The sequence below is a fragment of the Entelurus aequoreus genome, linkage group LG25 (genome assembly GCF_033978785.1).
Source record: "Entelurus aequoreus isolate RoL-2023_Sb linkage group LG25, RoL_Eaeq_v1.1, whole genome shotgun sequence".
NCBI lineage: Eukaryota > Metazoa > Chordata > Actinopteri > Syngnathiformes > Syngnathidae > Entelurus > Entelurus aequoreus.
Window position 1 is genome coordinate 3,976,513 of NC_084755.1, and position 21,385 is coordinate 3,997,897.

At 38.4% G+C, this 21,385-nt stretch overlaps 1 protein-coding gene across 1 annotated transcript in view; it reads left to right on the forward strand.

Annotated features, from left to right (window-relative positions):
* The window catches only part of LOC133642889 (sterol regulatory element-binding protein 1-like), a 65,072-nt gene that overhangs the window by 26,482 nt on the left and 17,205 nt on the right, over positions 1–21,385 (forward strand). Inside the window, exons 9-14 of the mRNA XM_062037302.1 lie at positions 6,103–6,287; positions 6,416–6,677; positions 6,792–6,958; positions 11,539–11,707; positions 11,798–11,906; positions 15,701–15,810. Coding sequence (XP_061893286.1) covers positions 6,103–6,287; positions 6,416–6,677; positions 6,792–6,958; positions 11,539–11,707; positions 11,798–11,906; positions 15,701–15,810 — 1,002 coding nt within the window. The remainder of the gene's footprint in view (positions 1–6,102; positions 6,288–6,415; positions 6,678–6,791; positions 6,959–11,538; positions 11,708–11,797; positions 11,907–15,700; positions 15,811–21,385) is intronic.

Below are 21,385 nucleotides of genomic sequence, written 5' to 3' on the forward strand. Positions count from 1 at the left end.
GAAAAAAAAGAGACCTTTTTGCTCAATATGTTGAAAAATATTCTTAAATGAAGTAAATGCTAGTGCCATTATCTTGACATAATGATATGCGCTCGGCATTGCATTTACTTATACTAAAAACGAATGTATTGTTCTTAATGGAAAGGCAACAAGGCAAGCGCTTGTTACTCTCGGGGTCTCCTAGTCGCTCAGGCAAATCATATGGTCTAAAAATGCATTTTTCCATCGACAACATGACATCATCACGCCAAGTGCGTGCTTTTTCAGTCAATTAGTTCGCATATATACAGCCCGGAACCCCGGCCAACATTTTTTTAATTGTAATTTTGAAGAATTTATCTGACTATTTCTGTTCAAAATTATTAGAAATGTCACATGTTAAATGTTTAAATATTAACTGTCAGTTTACTGTACTGTGCCCACTGTACTAATAATAATAATAATGGATTAGATTTATATAGCGCCTTTCTAGACACTCAAAGCGCTTCACAGAGAAGTGAGAACCCATCATTCATTTTTACAACTCATTCATTCATCATTCATTCTCCGGTGTGAGCGGCACCGGGGGCAAGGGTGAAGTGTCCTGCCCAAGGACACTACTATATGAGTACGTATTTTCTATTGTTTCATTGAAAATACAAGAGCAAAGTCCATTTGGCTGTCATCTGTTTTAATTATGCGATACAATTGTGTCAAAGTCATGATTTTTTTTTTTCATGCTTGAAATAAGAAATTATTACTTCAAAAAAAAAAGTAGTTTTATACTTGTGAGTGTTGATGACACAGCTTTGCAACAGTTGATATTCTAGTTTCAAGCATGTTTTACTCAATATAGGTCATCAAATCTCAGCAACAAGCTGTAATATCTTACTGGGATAATTTAGGACCAAAACACTTAAAACAAGTAAAACACTCTAACATAAAATCTGCTTAGTGAGAAGAATGATCTTATCAGACAGAAAATAAGCAAATATCACCCTTATTTGAGATATTTCATCTTACTTAGATTCCAGTTTTTGCAGTGCTTCTGCATATATTTCCCCTAAACTGTCAAGATGGTTATGGGGCGTGGCCACAATGATGTAATAGAGTAATTTGCATAATTTGCTATGATAATATCATTTTCGTTAAAAATGCTAAAAAAATGTATTCATTTAAAACAAATCTGTTTTGATTAATTAGTATTATAATATATTTTTTTATCGTTTTTCCATATTTTCAATTGTTTCTGCTTTTTGTACAAGATACTTTGATAAGATTTTTTCAAGTTTTTACAGACTTTTTAAAAATTAAAATAACTAGCAATAAATCTGGCATCTTTTTCTGGTATTATTATAGAATGTACTCAAGTTCAGAGACTATACTTTTGTCCCTTGATGTCCCTGACTAAAGAGCATGACGTCAAACACTTGCTTTGCGCTGTTGCTCTGGTTGGACATTTTCTTTTTAAAAGCCGCCACTGCCCTCTTAATGTTTGCACATTTTGTAAATGGTGGTCTGCGGGTATATCTCCAGTATATATAACAATCACGTCCACATCACAGACATGCTGACAATGCTCCGGACAATGGCTTGCCTTTTGTTTACATCAAGTTTCAGTAGCGCGGTTTTTGGTGATCAAAGTCTTTTTGCCGTTGACAGGTCTTCGGTACATCCTCAGTGTTTCCTATAAACTGCCAAGATACCTGTGGCGGTGGGGGCGTGGTTATGGGCGTGGTCACATGACATCATCGAGTAATTTGCATAATTTACTACAATATGATTTTCTCTAAAAAGGCTAAAAAAATGTATACTTACTCATTAATAATAACAGTTTTGTTTTAAACGTCCATCCATCCATTTTACAATATAATTGCAACACTTTATGTACATATTTATATGCAGATTTGAACAATAAGTTATTCACTAAAATATATATTTATTAATTGTGGTTCTTACAAAAAATATATCTTATAAAATATAAAAGCTAAAATGTCTCTTAAAGCTCTGCCTCTTTAATTAGTGCATACTAAATAATTTAACTTTAGCCTACTACTACAACCATATTATTTACCAGCAACATAAAGTGAAACAGAGGCAGAGGTGTCCTGCCACAGTCAGTAACAAACAAACAGAAAACAGTAGTGGTCAAATACAAATAAGGCAACAAGAGAAGTATCCTACACTTCTCTTTTGTAAAGTAAATCTGAACAGCCTATATGGGCATCTACATCAACTATATGATTTGCCTGAGAAGCTGGACAGGAATATAAAAAAAAAATATATATATTTTTTTTATTTGTGGCGGACGTAATTCTTTCGTGGCGGGCCGCCACAAATAAATGAATGTGTGGGAAACACTGATCCTTTGTCAATAGTGTGCAAATAATAGGCTATATATCCATTCATTTTGTACCGCTTGTCCCTTATCAATTCATATTGTAACGACCAGCTAATGTTAATCTTTTATGTTCAAGTGGTTTGGATTTGATGTCAGTTTTTCCCATGTTTGCAAACACACCGTCTGTGCCTGAAAGGTGATTGGTGGAGAATGAGGAAGTGTTGTTGTGTGTCCAGCGGGGAAGCGAAGACTCAGGGAGACTAAAGTGTTTTCGTGTGAGGTAAAACCTGTTGGAATTATGCCGTTGTTTATCATAAGATTGGTAATACAAGATAAAAATAGCGTCGGACGTTGTGTGATTTCTTCTGGGGTCTGCATTAGACTTAGACTTAGACTTCCTTTTTATTGTCATTCAAATTTGAACTGTACAGTACAGATAAGAACGAAATTTCGTTGCATTAGCTCGTTGTAAAAGCTTTATTTTCGGCCATATTTATGTCATTTATATTGTTTATATCGTGCAACCCGGATGGACACCAGAGAATACCAGATGTTTATAAGGAGTAATAAACAGCGATGCCGTAAAGCAGCGTTTTTCAACCTTTTTTGAGCCAAGGCACATTTTTTTCATAGAAAAAATACGGAGGCACACCACTAGCAGAAAACGGTAAAAAATGAAACTCCACCAGGTTGTCATGCTTTATTTTGAGTTTGTTGTTGTTTTCCTGTGTGTAGGGCTTTAGTTCCTGTCTTGTGCTGTTATTTTGGTGGCCCTTCCTGTTTAGTTGGGGTTTTCCTATAGCAGTTTCATGTCTTCCTTTGGGCGCTATTCCTCGCACCTGCTTTGTTTTCGCAATCAAGACTACTTAAGTTGTGCGGACGCTACCCTTCTTTGTGGGGACATTGATTGTCATGTCATGTACAGATGTACTTTGTGGACGCCGTCTGCTCCACACACTGTAAGTCTTTGCTGTTGTCCAGCATTCTGTTTACTTTGTAGCCAGTTCAGTTTTAGTTTAGTTGTGCATAGCCATTCCTATACCTTAAATGCCTTTTCTTAGGGGCACTCGTCTTTTGTTTTTGATTTTGGTTTAAGTGTTAGATATCTTTTTACCTGCCTCCCGCATATTGTGATCATGACAAACCATGTTCCTGACATCTACAAAGCAATTAGCTACCTGCTGCCACCTACTGATATGGAAAAGTATTACACGGTTACTCTGATGAGCTCTAGACAGCACCAACACTCAACAATGGCACATTAAAATTACTGGTTTGCAAAAAACCCAAATAGGTGAAGTTACACAATCTCCCACGGCACACCAGACCGTATCTCACGGCACACTAGTGTGCCGCGGCACAGTGGTTGAAAAACACTGCCGTAAAGGAACAATGCATGATTCTGTAAAGCAGTGTTTTTCAACCTTTTTTGAGCCAAGGCACATTTTTTGCGTTGAAAAAATGCGGAGGCACACCATCAGCAGAAATCATTACAAAACGAAACTCCGTTGACAGTAAAAAGTCGTTGTCGCAAGTGTTGGATATGAATTCAAACCATAACCAAGCATGCATCACTATAGCTCTTGTCTCATAGTAGGTGCACTGTCACCACCTGTCACATCACACCCTGACTTATTTGGAGTTTATTGCTGTTTTCCTGTGCGTAGTGTTTTAGTTCTTGTCTCGCGCTCCTATTTTGGTGGCTTTTTCTCTTTTTTGGTATTTTCCTGTAGCAGTTTCATGTCTTCCTTTGAGCGATATTTCCCACATCTACTTTGTTTTAGCAATCAAGAATATTTCAGTTGTTTTTATCCTTCTCTGTGGGGACATTGTTGATTGTCATGTCATTGTTCGGATGTACTTTGTGGACGCCGTCTTTGCTCCACAGTAAGTCTTTGCTGTCGTCCAGCTAGGGATGATACTCGAAACCGGTTTCCCCGGTTGTTTGATAAGAAAAGAACCGAGTCCTCGGACTCGAATCCCTTTTTGAGAACCGGTACCTGTTATCGAGACCACTATAGTAAAGGAAAAGAGTTGATTCTTTATTCGAATCCCGTCCCGACCAGAAATGCTCCGTGGGACATCACAAGAAATGACGTCACGTAGCTCAGTCATTAGGTGCAGATAGCGAAAGCAGGAAAACAATGGAAAGGAAAAAGCGCTCCAAGGTGTAATAAAGTTCAAAACAAAAGCTATCAACCATCGAATAACTTTACTGAGAGATTTTAGCAGGGTAAAACACATGACCAACACTTTTACGACCAACCGGAAACATAGCAACCAGGCTAGCAACGCACCTCCTTTACGGCAGCTGTCGCAACGTTCTTAAAACAACCGCAGCACATACATATATATACAACATATCTCCCTTTTTTAACTTTTGTTTTTCTTTCCTTGTAAACAAAACAAAATCACACTGTAGATGTGTTGTCTGTCTAATTATAAATAATGCAGACGAGGCGTGTTGGCTGAGTTCTTGACGTTTACTTTCACAGCGTGGCAACATGCAACACTTTTCGGGGCTACCGCGCATGCTCGTAACTCCCGTTGCATGCTGGGTAGTGTAGTTGTTATATTCTCTCGCTCATAACATTTTTCCCCCTATAAAGAAATAATGTTAACTCAATAAAGTGTATTTCTTTTTTTAGCTTTAACTTTTCCTTTTTTAGCATTGTAATCACATTTGCAAACAACTTTTCTCTTCATAGAATTTTCTTTCAATAAAGAAATAAAGTGCAAAAATGTCAAAGCATCATAACAAACAGTTATGTCAAATAGCAGCAGAAGTGCACTTTTTGGAGAGCTGTATTATTTCCAGTTTTGTGCCCAAGGGACTGATTTTATTTAACACTATATTATTATTTATACACCTATAGTGATCACAGAGACAGCTTGTTTTTGTGTTACTGTATATATTTGTTTCTCTGAAAAATCCCACTTAATATACTTTGGGTAACAACAGTCAATATTTATTTATTTTATTTTATTTTTTTAGGTGGGTAACAGTCAATATTTATTTATTTATTAGATTTTATTTTTTTATTATATAATAAAAGTGAGCTTTTGTTAAACCAAATATTGTGTGTTTTTTTCCATATACAACAACCTATCTGGACTCGATAAGAGAATCGATAAGGAATCGGTTCGATAAGAGGATTCGATAATAGGCTCAAACTCGATAATTCCTTATCAAACATCATCCCTACGTCCAGCATTCTGTTTTTGTTTACTTTGTAGCCAGTTCAGTTTTAGTTTTGTTCTGCACTTCCTTCCCTAGGCTTTAAAGCCTTTGCTTAGGGGCACTCGCCTTTTGTTTATTTTTGGTTTAAGCATTAGACACCGTTTTACCTGCACACTGCCTCCCGCTGTTTCCGACATCTACAAAGCAATTAGCTACCGGCTGCCACCTACTGATATGGAAGAGTATTACACGGTTACTCTGCCCAGCTCTAGACAGCACCGACACTCAACAACAACACATCATTTGCAGATTATAATTACTGCTTTGCAAAAAATATTTTTAACCCAAATAGGTGAAATTAGATCATCTCCCACGGCACACCAGACTGTATCTCACGGCACACTGGTTGAAAAACACTGCTGTATAGCAATGATGTATTGTTTTAATACTGTTTTTTTGGGAAAACATTTTGTCATCTATTTTAGGTGCAATATTAAATTATTAAACATCATTAGGGACACCGGCCATATCATGCATCAAATTGTATCATAAACGGCGCTCAATTTGTCACGCCATTCACAGAAATGTCCCTTCTTTGTAGCTGACTCGTGGGGCTGGATGGATTGGATGGTACCAACGATACTGGTGTGGCTTTTGAACGGCATTTTGGTGTCGGGCGTTCTGATCCGACTGCTGGTGTACGGAGAGCCTGTAACCAGACCCCATTCTGGGTCTTCCGTCTTGTTCTGGAGGCACCGCAAGCAGGCAGACCTGGACCTGGCGAGAGTATGTACAGTAGGGCTTGTTGACGAGGATTTAATCATTTAGCGTTAGAGGTGACGCATAAGAAAGAAAAATGTGTGAAAGTTGGAGTATGAGGGTTAAAAAATCTGTTTATGTCATTTGCTTCACAGGGGGATTTTGCCCAGGCCAGTCAGAACCTTTGGACTTGCCTGAAAGCTCTTGGTCGTCCCTTACCTACGTCCCAGATGGATTTGGCTTGTGCCGCGCTGTGGTCCCTCCTCCGCTTCTGCCTCCAGCGCCTCTGGGTGGGCCGCTGGCTGGCAACCCGGGCTGGGGGGCTCCGACCCAACCGTCCTCTGCAGGAGGACGCTTGTAAGAGCAGCAGGGACGCTGCCCTGGTTTACCACCGCCTTCACCAGCTGCACATGACGGGTCTGTTCACAATCCAGGGAGCCATATCGATTTGACACCAACGAAGTAGATTCAAGGGTATGTTTCTCGACGTATTGCGATATTGATTCGTCTGTCTTGTTTTGTTGCATGCAGGTAAGCTGAACGGTAGCCACCTGTCAGCCGTGCACATGGCTCTGAGCGCAGTCAACCTGGCGGAGTGCGCTGGATCCTGTCTGCCTGTCGCCTCGCTGGCTGAGGTGTACGTCTCTGCAGCGCTCCGAGTCAAAGCCAGCCTGCCAAGGATCCTGCACTTCACCTCCGTACGTGCCCTTTTAGTCAGCATTCATTTGTTTGTCTGCGAATGTCAGCTGTATTTTTTGCCTGGATGCTTGTCACATTCTGTGTAGCTGCACAATTTCTGCATGAAAACAGGTATTTTTTTTCTAAAAAGGGCATACTTTTCTCTGCTAGTTTTGCCCTTTTGTTCACATGTGAATAGAACTGAAAACAAATCCAGCCAGGCTAGATAACATACCGTATTTTTCGGAGTATACACTACCGTTCAAAAGTTTGGGGTCACCCAAACAATTTTGTGGAATAGCCTTCATTTCTAAGAACAAGAATAGACTGTCGAGTTTCAGATGAAAGTTCTCTTTTTCTGGCCATTTTGAGCGTTTAATTGACCCCACAAATGTGATGCTCCAGAAACTCAATCTGCTCAAAGGAAGGTCAGTTTTGTAGCTTCTGTAACGAGCTAAACTGTTTTCAGATGTGTGAACATGATTGCACAAGGGTTTTCTAATCGTCAATTAGCCTTCTGAGCCAATGAGCAAACACAGTGTACCATTAGAACTAGGGATGTCCGATAATGGCTTTTTGCCGATATTCCGATATCGTCCAACTCTTTAATTACTGATACCGATATCAACTGATACCGATATATGCAGTCGTGGAATTAACACATTATTATGCCTAATTTGGACAACCATGTATGGTGAAGATAAGGTACTTTTTAAAAAAAAATAAAAAAATAAGATAACTAAATTAAAAACATTTTCTTGAATAAAAAAGAAAGTAAAACAATATAAAAACAGTTATATAGAAACTAGTAATTAATGAAAATGAGTAAAATTAACTGTTAAAGGTTAGTACTATTAGTGGAGCAGCAGCACGCACAATCATGTGTGCTTACGGACTGTATCCCTTGCAGACTGTATTGATATATATTGATATATAATGTAGGAACCAGAATATTGATAACAGAAAGAAATGGGGGGAGGGAGGTTTTTTGGGTTGGTGCACTAATTGTAAGTGTATCTTGTGTTTTTTATGTTGATTTAATAAAAATAAAAAACAAAAACAAAAAAACGATACAGATAATAAAAAAACCGATACCGATAATTTCCGATATTACATTTTAACGCATTTATCGGCCGATAATATCGGCAGGCCGATATTATCGGACATCCCTAATTAGAACACTGGAGTGATAGTTGCTGGAAATGGGCCTCTATACACCTATGTAGATATTGCACCAAAAAGCAGACACTTGCAGCTAGAATAGTCATTTACCACATTAGCAATGTATAGAGTGTATTTCTTTAAAGTTAAGACTAGTTTAAAGTTATCTTCATTGAAAAGTACAGTGCTTTTCCTTCAAAAATAAGGACATTTCAATGTGACCCCAAACTTTTGAACGGTAGTGTTAAGTCGCTCCGGAGTATAAGTCGCACCGGCCGAAAATGCATAATAAAGAAGGAAAAAAACATATATAAGTCGCACTGGAGTATAAGTCGCATTTTTTGGGGATATTTATTTGATAAATGCCAACACCAAGAAAAGACATTTGAAAGGCAATTTAAAATGTCTAAAGAATAGTGAACAACAGGCTGAATAAGTGTACGTTATATGAGGCATAAATAACCAACTGAGAAGGTGCCTGGTATGTTAACGTAACATATTATGGTAAGAGTCATTCAAATAACTATAACATATAGAACATGCTATACGTTTACCAAACAATCTGTCACTCCTAATTGCTAAATCCCATGAAATCTTATACGTCTAGTCTCTTACGTGAATGAGATGAATAATATTATTTGATATTTTACGCTAATGTGTTAATCATTTCACATATAAGTCGCTCCTGAGTATAAGTTGCATGAAAAAAACTGCGATTTACAGTCCGAAAAATACGGTAGATGTTCTTGTCTTATCCCCTTTCAATAAGAATTGTGCTCATTTATAAATAAAATGTTTGTACAGTATGTTTTTTTTTTTAACAGGACATACAGTCGTGGTCAAAAGTGTACATACACTTGTAAAGAACATCATGTCATGGCTGTCTTGAGTTTCTAATCATTTCTACAACTCTTATTTTTTGGTGATAGCGTGATTGGAGCACATACTTGTTGGTCACAAAAAACATTCATGAAGTTTGGTTCTTTTATGAATTTATTTTGGGTCTACTGAAAATGTGAGCAAATGTGCTGGGTCAAAAGTATACATACAGCAATGTTAATATTTGCTTACATGTCCCTTGGCAAGTTTCACTGCAATAAGGCACTTTTGGTAGCCATCCACAAGCTTCTGCTTGAATTTTTGACCACTCCTCTTGACAAAATTGGTGTAGTTCAGCTAAATGTGTTGGTTTTTTGACATGGACTTGTTTCTTCAGCATTGTCCAGTCACGACTTTGGGAAGGCCATTCTAAAACCTTCATTCTAGCCTGATTTAGCCATTCCTTTACCACTTTTGACGTGTGTCTGGGGTCATTGTCCTGTTGGAACACCCAACTGTGCCCAAGACCCAACCTCCGGGCTGATGATTTCAGGTTGTCCTGAATAATTTGGAGGTAATCCTCCTTTTTCATTGTCCCATTTACTCTCTGTAAAGCACCAGTTCCATTGGCAGCAAAACAGGCCCAGAGCATAATACTACCACTACCATGCTTGACGGTAGGAATGGTGTTCCCGAGATTAAAGGCCTCACCTTTTCTCCTTCAAACATATTGCTGGGTATTGTGACCAAACACCTCATTTTTTGGTTTCATCTGACATCACATGGACAAAGATAAGACCTTCTGGAGGAAAGTTCTGTGGTCTGATGAAACAAAAATGGAGCTGTTCGGCTGTTTTTTGTGACCAAGTATGTGCTCCAATCACTCCATCACTAAAAAATAAGGGTTGTAGAAATTATTGGAAACTCAAGACAGCCATGACGTTATGTTCTTTACAAGTGTATGTCAACTTTTGACCACGACTGTACAAGTATTGTTATCCGCACTAACTTTAAACATAATGTAAATGCTCCACTTACCGTCACTATTGTTAGTGGTTTACAAAAAGAAAATGACCGCTGGGTCAATAAACAGTGGCATTAAAGGCCTACTGAAATGAAATGTTTTTATTTAAACGGGGATAGCAGATCCATTCTATGTGTCATACTTGATCATTTTGCGATATTGCCATATTTTTGCTGAAAGGATTTAGTATAGAACAACGTCGATAAAGTTCGCAACTTTTGGTCTCTGATAAAAAAAAACCCTTGCCCCTACCGGGCAGTTGTTCACTCCCTCATATTTTCCTATTGTTTTCAACGCAGCTAGAGCGATTCGGACCATTACCCCATTAATTTGAGCGAGGATGAAAGATTCGTTGACGAGGAACGTTAGAGTGACGGACTAGAATGCAGTGTAAGACATATTTTTTTTCGCTCTGACCGTAACTTAGGTACAAGCTGGCTCATTGGATTCCACACTCTCTCCTTTTTCTATTGTGGATCACGGATTTGTATTTTAAACCATCTCGGATACTATATCCTCTTGAAAATGAGAGTCGAGAACGCGAAATGGACATTCAGTGCCTTTTATCTCCACGACAATACATCGGCGAAATGCTTTAGCTACGAGCTAACGTGATAGCATCGTGCTTTAACTGCATATAGAAACAAAAAAAATAAACCCCTGACTGGAAGGATAGATAGAAAATCAACAATACTATTAAACCGTGGACATGTAAATACAAGGTTAATGCTTTCCAGGCTGACGAAGGTTAACAATGCTGTGCTAACGACGCCATTGAAGCTATCTTAGCAACTTAGCAACCGGACCGCACAGAGCTATGCTAAAAACATTAGCTCTCCACCTACGCCAGCCAGCCCTCATCTGCTCATCAACACCCGTGCTCACCTGCGTTCCAGCGATCGACGGAAGGACGAAGGACTTCACCCGATGCGTTTGGCAGCCCGGAGACGTAGAAAGTCAAGGTGAGGTCGGCGGCTAGCGCGTCTGCTCTCCAACAAAGTCCTCCTGGTTGTGTTGCTGTAGTCCGCTGCTAATACACCGATCCCACCTACAACTGTCTTCTTTGCAGCCTTCATTGTTCATTAAACAAATTGCAAAAGATGTCCAGAATACTGTGGAATTATGAAATGAAAACAGAGCTTTTTGTATAGGATTCTACGGGTTACCATAACTTCCGTTAAACTGACTTCGTCACGCGCATACATCATCATACCGCGACGTTTCAGCCGGATATTTCCCGGGAAATTTTAAATGTCACTTTATAAGTTAACCCGGCCGTATTGGCATGTGTTGCAATGTTAAGATTTCATCATTGATATATAAACTATCAGACTGCGTGGTCGCTAGTAGTGGCTTTCAGTAGGCTTTTAACAGATGTGGTGAAACCTTGTTATTAATTACCTCCACAAGATACATTTGAAGTGTCTTGAGCATCCTTCATTCAGCAGCTTTAGCACAATGCTTAAATTTCGCTGCTGTTGCGCTTTGTTAGACGAACAATTATGCATATTTATGTGGACAAAACATGACCATTCGTATCAAAACCCGCTCACAAGATGTTGAGTATTTTTTTGTGTTTTCCATTTTTTCATGTAGCGGGTTTTCCTGAGTAGTGCACGCCAGGCGTGTCTGTCAACTAGCGGCAGCGTGCCTCCAGCCATGCAGTGGCTCTGTCAACCTCTCGGCCACCGCTTCTTTGTGGATGGAGATTGGGCCATTCGCAGCGTCCCTAAAGAGAGCATTTACAGCCAGGCAGGCAATACAGGTAAAAAGAGATGCATGTGTAAACGTGTGTGTGTGTGTGTGTTGTGGGAAATACTCCTGTTATTAATGGTTGTTTAACATATCCTTGCAGTGGACCCTCTGGCTCAGGTGACGCAGGCTTTCAGAGAACACCTGCTGGAGAAGGCTCTTTACCGTGTGGCCCAGCCCAAAGGGGAGAAAAGCCCAAGCCAGAGCGAGGGGTGAGCAAATCATCCACACACAACTCTTTGGTACAAGAAAATGAGCCATTATCAGTAGAGATGTCCGATAATATTGGACTGCCGATATCATCGGCCGATAAATGCTTCAAAATGTAATATCGGAAGTTATCGGTATCTGTTTCAAAAAGTAAAATGTATGACTTTTTAAAAGGCCGCTGTGTACACGGACGTAGGGAGAAGTACAGAGCGCCAATAAACCTTAAAGGCACTGCCTTTGCGTGCCGGCCCAGTCACATAATATCTACGGCTTTTCACACACACAAGTGAATGCAAGGCATACTTGGTCAACAGCCATACAGGTCACACTGAGGGTGACCGTATAAACAACTTTAACACTGTTACAAATATGCGCCACACTGTGAACCCACACCAAACAAGAATGACAAACACATTTCGGGAGAACATCTGCACCGTAACACAACATAAACACAACAGAACAAATACCCAGAACTAGGGATGTCCGATAATGGCTTTTTGCCGATATCCGATATTCCGATATTGTCCAACTCTTTAATTACCGATACCGATATCAACCGATACCGATATATGCAGTCGTGGAATTAACACATTATTATGCCTAATTCGGGCAACCATGTATGGTGAAGATAAGGTACTTTTTAAAAATAATAATAAAATAAGATAACTAAATTAAAAACATTTTCTTGAATAAAAAAGAAAGTAAAACAATATAAAAACAGTTACATAGAAACTAGTAATTAATGAAAATGAGTAAAATTAACTGTTAAAGGTTAGTACTATTAGTGGAGCAGCAGCACGCACAATCATGTGTGCTTACGGACTGTATCCCTTGCAGACTGTATTGATATACAGGGTATATTGATATATAATGTAGGAACCAGAATATTGATAACAGAAAGAAATGGGGGGAGGGAGGTTTTTTGGGTTGGTGCACTAATTGTAAGTGTATCTTGTGTTTTTTATGTTGATTTAATAAAAAAATAAAAAAAATAAAATAAAAAAAAACGATACAGATAGTAAAAAAAACGATATCGATAATTTCCGATATTCCATTTTAACGCATTTATCGGACATTCCTACCCAGAACCCCTTGCAGCACTAACTCTTCCGGGACGCTACAATATACACCCCTCCCTCCCCCACCCCCACCTCAACCCCGCCCCCTCCCAACCCCGCCCACCTCAACCTCCTCATGCTCTCTCAGGGAGAGCATGTCCCAAATTCCAAGCTGCTGTTTTGAGGCATGTTAAAAAAAAATAATGCACTTTGTGACTTCAATAATAAATATGGCGGTGCCATGTTGGCATTTTTGATTTATTTTGGAAAACCTTGTTACATTGTTTATCAAGGGTGATGGGTCAAATGCAGAGAATAATTTCGCCACACCTAGTGTGTGTGTGACAATCATCGGTACTTTAACTTGAACTTTAATGCATCCAGCGGGGCATCACAGCAAAATTAGGCATAATAATGTGTTAATTCCACGACTGTATATATCCGTATCGGTTGATATCTGAATTTTTAATTAAGAGTTGGACAATATCAGATTATCGGATATCGGCAAAAAAGCCATTTACGGACAGAGTGTATATTGTAGTGTCCCGGAAGAGTTAGTGCTGCAAGGGGTTCTGGGTATTTGTTCTGTTGTGTTTATGATGTGTTACGGTGCGGATGTTCTCCCGAAATGTGTTTGTCATTCTTGTTTGGTGTGGGGTCACAGTGTGGCGCATATTTGTAACAGTGTTGAAGTTGTTTATACCGCCACCCTCTGTGTCCTGTATGGCTATTGACCAAGTATGCCTTGCATTCACTTGAGAGTGTGTCACAAGCCGTAGATATTATGTGACTGGGCCGGCACGCAAAGGCAGTGCCTTTAAGGTTTATTGGCGCTCTGTACTTCTCCCTACGTCCGTGTACACAGCGGCGTTTTAAAAAGTCATACATTTTACTTTTTGAAACCGATGCCGATAATTTTGACACGGATACCGATAATTTCCGATATTACATTTTAAAGCATTTATCGGCTGATAATATCGGCAGTCCGATATTATCGGACATCTCTAATAATAATGTTAATAAATGATCTACTGAAAGACAAAAAACATCTGTGGTACATTACATGGGACATGTAAGTGTCAAAAAGACAGCCAAAAGAGGTTGGTAGATAAGAATAAATCTAAAGGTAAAATATAGTGTAGAAATGCACCCAATTGCAGGAAATGTAGTTTTGATTTTCAAAATTTTCTATTGCTTTGTTTACCTTTTTTTTCTCCACAATATTCCTCTTTTTTTTCCTCAAAGGGTGCTCACATCCATGAAACATATACACTACCATTCAGAAGTTTGGGGTCACCCAAACAATTTTGTGGAATAGCCTTCATTTCTAAGAACAAGAATAGACTGTCGAGTTTCAGATGAAAGTTCTCTTTTTCTGGCCATTTTGAGCGTTTAATTGACCCCACAAATGTGATGCTCCAGAAACTCAATCTGCTCAAAGGAAGGTCAGTTTTGTAGCTTCTGTAACGAGCTAAACTGTTTTCAGATGTGTGAACATGATTGCACAAGGGTTTTCTAATCATCAATTAGCCTTCTGAGCCAATGAGCAAACACATTGTACCATTAGAACACTGGAGTGATAGTTGCTGTAAATGGGCCTCTATACACCGTTGTAGATATTGCACCAAAAACCAGACATTTGCAGCTAGAATAGTCATTTTGCACATTAGCAATGTATAGAGTGTATTTCTTTAAAGTTAAGACTAGTTTAAAGTTATCTTCATTGAAAAGTACAGTGCTTTTCCTTCAAAAATAAGGACATTTCAATGTGACACCAAACTTTTGAACGGTAGTGTATATCTACACTACATGGACACTTATTGTATGGATGCTATTCCAAATGTCAAATATGCAATATCCATCTGTCAGTGTTTTTCTACATGAGTCAATACCATGATAATTTTTTCTTCCATTTGTATAATTCAGTATATCAGACATACCGTATTTCCTTGAATAGCCGCAGGGGCGCTAATTAATTTAAAACCTCTTCTCACTCCTGCGCTTACCAAAAGCATGCGGGATGGGCAAGCATGCGCTAATTATTTTAAAACCTCTTCTCACTCCGGCGCTTACCTTATCATGAAAAGCACTTTTAATAAAAAAAACGTTATTATGGTCTTACCTTTACTTATAAATGATGTCCATCTGCAGCTGCTTCTGATCAAAGGCAGTCTTCCTTATCTTTCTTCAGTTTTAAAAGTCTCTGGAGATATTCCTTTAATTATTACCTCCTGCTTCGATTGAAAGTCCAGTTTAGAAAACTGTTTTATCTTAGATATGTAATCCTCCATGGTAAAAGTGCAAGCAAACGATCGCAGCTCACGCTTGCTGCTTGTTGTCTTCTTCTGCAGCACCGGTCTTTTGCAGTACTGGTAGTCGCAAGAAGGATCACTAGCGCCCTCTACCACCAGGAGCCGGGAGTCATTTAATGACTCATATTTGACCCGGCGGAAGTGCCAAGCATGCGCTAATTATTTTGCGAAACGAGTTTGACCCGGCTGTAATTCTAGGCAGGCAAATACTATATTCCCTGCGGCAATTCAAGGAAATACGGTAGATCTTATCTGTCTTTATTTAACAAAAAAGAAAACCACAACTTTTGTACCTTAAAATACAAAACCTTTAGAAAGGATAGAGGATTGTACATTTAAATCCAATGAGCTGCATATACCGTATATATGTGAAGGAAATGGTGTCCAGTATTTTATCATTTAACATTTTTTTATTTCTTTTATCAGGGAGTACGCTGATGCTCTGGAGTATCTGCAGCTGCTGATTAGTGCCTCTGATGCAGCTGGTGCCACATCCCAATCCTTTGCTATTGGCTCCAACATGGCGACTGTGACCGGTACGTATCTGATGCTGATGATACATTTGTTGAATGTTTTCATTATAATCATCAGTCGTAACTAGGGTTGTACGGTATACCGGTACTAGTATAGTATCGCGATACTAATGAATCATATTCGATACTATACCGCCTCTAAAAAGTACTGGCCCTCCCCCGTCGTGGTCATGTCCTGTCATTGCTGGTATACGAGCAGAGGAGCATGTTCGGCAGCGCACAATCACGGAGTACTTACAAGCAGACACAGTGTGTAGACAAAAAAGGAAGAATTTATGCATTTTGGCTTAAAAACGAATGATAAAGGTGAAGTTATAACACTGAAACACCCTCAGGAAAAAGTGCTTTAAGACTTTTCTTACAAGTATCATTATCACTGCAGGACGAGGAATAGCTAAACATGCCGTAGCTCACCGGCGTCACAATGTAAACAAACGCCATTGGTGGATCTACGCCTGACATCCACTGTAATGATACCAAGTACAGGAGCGTATCTAGTCGATACTACTATGATTAACTTCACAAAATCTTTTTTCGTTTAAAAAAAATGTATATTGTGTTTATAAACTCAGGAAATATGTCCCTGGACATATGAGGACTTTGAATATGACCAATGTATGATCCTGTAACTACTTGGTATCGGATTGATACCTAAAAATTTTTGGTTTCATCCAAAACTAATGTAAAGTATCAAACAACAGAAGAATAAGTGATTATTACATTTGAACAGAAGTGTAGATAGAACATGTTAAAAGAGAAAGTAAGCAGATATTAACAGTAAATGAACAAGTAGATTAATAATTCATTTTCTACCACTTGTCCTTAATAATTTTGACAAAATGATAGAATGGAAAATGACACAATATGTTACTGCATATGTCAGCAGCTAAATTATGAGCCTTTGTTTGTTTACTTACTACTAAAAGACAAGTTGTCTTGTATGTTCATTATTTTATTTAAGGTCAAGCTTACAATAATAAACATATGTTTAATGCACCAAAAATGTTTTTGTTAAAATAAAGCCAATAATGCAATTTTTGCGGTGCCCTTTATCTAGAAAAGTATCGGAAAGTATCAAAATACATTTTGGTACTGGTACCAAAATGCAACACTAGTCGTAACTGTAGAAGTGATGTTGGCAGGTTTTCAATGAAGTGTGTCCCCGGGACTCATTTTATTTCTTTGACGTGTTTGGTTTTCACACGCTTTGTTTTTCTAGTGGCACGAGCCATCTGTCTCTTCTTGTTGCTCTGCGGTCACCAGTTGTGCCGACACGCGCACGGTTGTTTCTCTTTAGAATAACATGAGCGATAGATAGATAGATAGTATTTTATTGATTCCTTCAGGAGAGTTCCCCCAGGAAAATTAAAATTCCAGCAGCAGTGTACAGAATTGAGACATAATTTAAAAAGTAAATTATAAATAATGGGGGTATATGTTATTGCAGGGGTCACCAACGCGGTGCCCGTGGGCACCAGGTAGCCCGTAAGGACCAGATGAGTAGCCCGCTGGCCTGTTCTAAAAATAGCTCAAATAGCAGCACTTACCAGTGAGCTGCCTCTATTTTTTAAATTGTATTTATTTACTAGCAAGCTGGTCTCGCTTTGCCCGACATTTTTAATTCTAAGAGAGACAAAACTCAAATAGAATTTGAAAATCCAAGAAAATATTTTAAAGACTTGGTCTTCACTTGTTTAAATAAATTCATGAATTTTTTTACTTTGCTTCTTATAACTTTCAGAAAGACAATTTTAGAGAAAAAATACAACCTTAAAAATGATTTTAGGATTTTTAAACACATATACCTTTTTACCTTTTAAATTCCTTCCTCTACTTTCCTGACAATTTAAATCAATGTTCAAGTAAATTTATTTTTTTTATTGTAAAGAATAATAAATACATTTTAATTTAATTCTTCATTTTAGCTTCTGTTTTTTCGACGAAGAATATTTGTGAAATATTTCTTCAAACTTATAATGATTAAAATACAAAAAAATTATTCTGGCAAATCTAGAAAATCTGTAGAATCAAATTTAAATCTTACTTCAAAGTCTTGAAATTCTTTTAAAATTTTGTTCTGGAAAATCTAGAAGAAATAATGATTAGTCTTTGTTAGAAATATAGCTTGGTCCAATTTGTTATATATTCTAACAAAGTGCAGATTGGATTTTAAACTTTTTAAAACATGTCATCAAAATTCTAAAATTAATCTTAATTAGGAAAAATTACTAATGACGTTCCATAAATTGTTTTTTAAATTTTTTCAAAAAGATTCGAATTAGCTAGTTTTTCTCTTCTTTTTTTCGGTTGAATTTTAAAGAGTCGAAATTGAAGATAAACTATGTTTCAAAATTTAATTGTCATTTTTTTCGTGTTTTCTCCTCTTTTAAATCGTTCAATTAAGTGTAAATATCATTAATTATTAATAATAACATAGAGTTAAAGGTAAATTGAGCAAATTGGCTATTTCTGGCAAATTATTTAAGTGTGTATCAAACTGGTAGCCCTTCGCATTAATCAGTACCCTGACCCTACTAGTTACTGTGATTTTAAAGACGAGTTGTTGTTCACAATGTATTGTTTTTCATGGGAAATGGGAGTGTATGGAGAGCAGAGATGTCCGATAATGGCTTTTTTGCCGATATTCCGATATTGTCCAACTCTTAATTACAGATTCCGATATCAACCGATACCGATATATACAGTCGTGGAATTCACACATAATTATGCCTGATTTTGTTGTGATGCCCCGTTTGATGCATTAAACAATGTAACAAGGTTTTACAAAATAAATCAACTCAAGTTATGGAAAAAAAAATGCCAACATGGCACTGTCATATTTGTTATTGAAGTTACAAAGTGCATTATTTTTTTTAACGTACCTCAAAACAGCAGCTTGGAATTTGCATGAGGAGGTTGAGGTGGGCGGGTTTGAGGTGTGTGTGTGGGGGGGGGGGGGGGTGTATATTGCATACTTGCCAACCCTCCCGATTTTCCCGGGAGACTCCCGAATTTTAGTGCCCCCTCCCGAAAACCTCCCGGGGCAACCATTCTCCCAAATTTCTCCCGATTTCCACCCGTGCAACAATATAGGGGGCGTGCCGGCCCAGTCACATAATATATGCAGCTTTTACACACACATAAGTGAATGCAAGGCATACTTGGTCAACAGCCATACAGGTCACACTGAGGGTGACCGTATAAACAACTTTAACACTGTTACAAATATGCGCCACACTGTTGAGTTGAGTTGAGTTTGAGCTTATTTCGAACATGCAAGCATACAACATGATACATCACAATTTCCAGTTTCTCTTTTCAACATGTTCGAAAAGGAGTAGGAAGAAGCAGAGCTTATTTAATCCTACCCCTTTTCTTTACATAACAGTTGCAAAACTTTTTGTTCACTTCCTGTTCACAATTTTTTCACAATAAACTCCATAAGTAATCACAATAAAAATAAATAAATAAATAATAGTAAGAATTTAATAATAATAATTGGTGAAGTAAGTTATATTTCATATGATGAGATAAGTAAGATTACTTTAAGAATGAATGAATGGATGGATGAAATAAATTGAGAATGTTTGTCATGGTTCTTCTTCTTTGTACTTTGTAAACACTTTAAGTTTGAAGAGTTTCTTGAAGTGTATCATATTAGTACATTGTTTGATTGCTTTGCTTAATCCATTCCATAATTTAATTCCACATACTGATGTACTGAAGGTCTGTGAACCCACACCAAACATAAAAGACAAACACATTTCGGGAGAACATCGGCACCGTAACACAACATAAACACAACAGAACAAATACCCAGAATGCCTTGCAGCACTAACTCTACAATACGCTACAATATACACCCCCGCTACCACCAAACCCCGCTCCCCCGCCCCTCCACATCTCCCGAATTCAAAGGTCTCAAGGTTGGCAAGTATGGTATATTGTAGCGTCCCGGAAGAGTTAGTGCTGCAAGGGGTTCTGGGTATTTGTTCTGTTGTGTTACGATGCGGATGTTCTCCCGAAATGTGTTTGTCATTCTTGTTTGGTGTGGGTTCACAGTGGGGCGCATATTTGTAACAGTGTTAAAGTTGTTTATACGGTCACCCTCAGTGTGACCTGTATGGCTGTTGACCAAGGCAGTGCCTTTAAGGTTTATTGGCGCTCTGTACTTCTCCCTACGTCCGTGTACACAGCGGCCTTTTAAAAAGTCATACATTTTACTTTTTGAAACCTATACCGATAATTTCTAATATTACATTTTAAAGCATTTATCGGCCGATAATATCGTCAGTCCGATATTATCGGACATCTCTACTGGAGAGTGCGCTTACTGCGTCCTTTCAGATTTGAATGCATGAAGGACGCAGGACGTGTATCCAGCAACATCCCTGCTGTAGTAATTAATATTAATGCTTCTGTTTTGATTGTTTTCATGTTTTCATGCCATTGCCAGAGCCACTCTTTTTTGCTTTTCCAGCCCTCAATCTTCACTCCAACTGCTCCGTTTTCCTTAATATTCCTAATGAAAGCAGCAAGCTAACGTTGATTTTCACATTACGGAGATCGAGTGGCGCCATTTTTCCTGGGCTGATTTCCACCCTCCCACCGCTTCACTTTGTGCTTACTGATCACTCATCTGAGCAAAAAAAGAAAAGGGGCCTCAGCTTGCCAAACGGGAGGCATCCGCTGAATTGCTTCATCTATCTTCAGTGCTGTCAAATCAGTGATCACCTTGGGGGTGGTGGTGGTGGTGGTGGTGGTGGTGGTGGTGGCGGGGGAGGTGTCAAAGCCATGGCTGGGATGTTAATGGCAGACTTTTCTTGGCACTGCCTCAGTGTTGGAATTCTGTGTGCGTGAGCCCCGTCTGAACGGAGGTGCTTTCTTCTCATAACGGACTCGTCAAAATGGTATCTGTCCTCATCATGCTGTAAGTTTACCGCTAGGCTGCGACAGATTGATTCAGAGGTCAAACGCAGACGGCGCAAGTGATTCCGCTCCTGCCTGAGCGGGACTCCGATATTACACTGCAAAAAGTCAGTGTTCAAAAACAAGGGAAAAAAATACAAAAATGAGGGGTATTTTATTTGAACGAAGCAAAATTATCTGCCAATAGAACAAGAAAATGTGGCTTGTCAAGACTTTCCAAAACAAGTAAAATTAGCTAACTTCAATGAACCCAAAAATACCTTAAAATAAGTATATTCTCACTAATAACAAGTGCACTTTTCTTGGTAGAAAAAAAGAGACCTTTTTGCTCAATATGTTGAAAAATATTTTTAAATGAAGTAAATGCTAGTGCCATTATCTTGACATAATGATACGCGCTCGGCATTACATTTCTTGAAACCAGCAAACTTATACTAAAAACTAGGGATGTCCGATAATGGCTTTTTGCCGATATCCGATATGCCGATATTGTCCAACTCTTTAATTACCGATACCGATATCAACCGATACCGATATATACAGTCTTGGAATTAACACATTATTATGCCTAATTTGGACAACCAGGTATGGTGAAGATAAGGTACTTTTTAAAAAAAATTAATCAAATAAAATAAGATAAATAAATTAA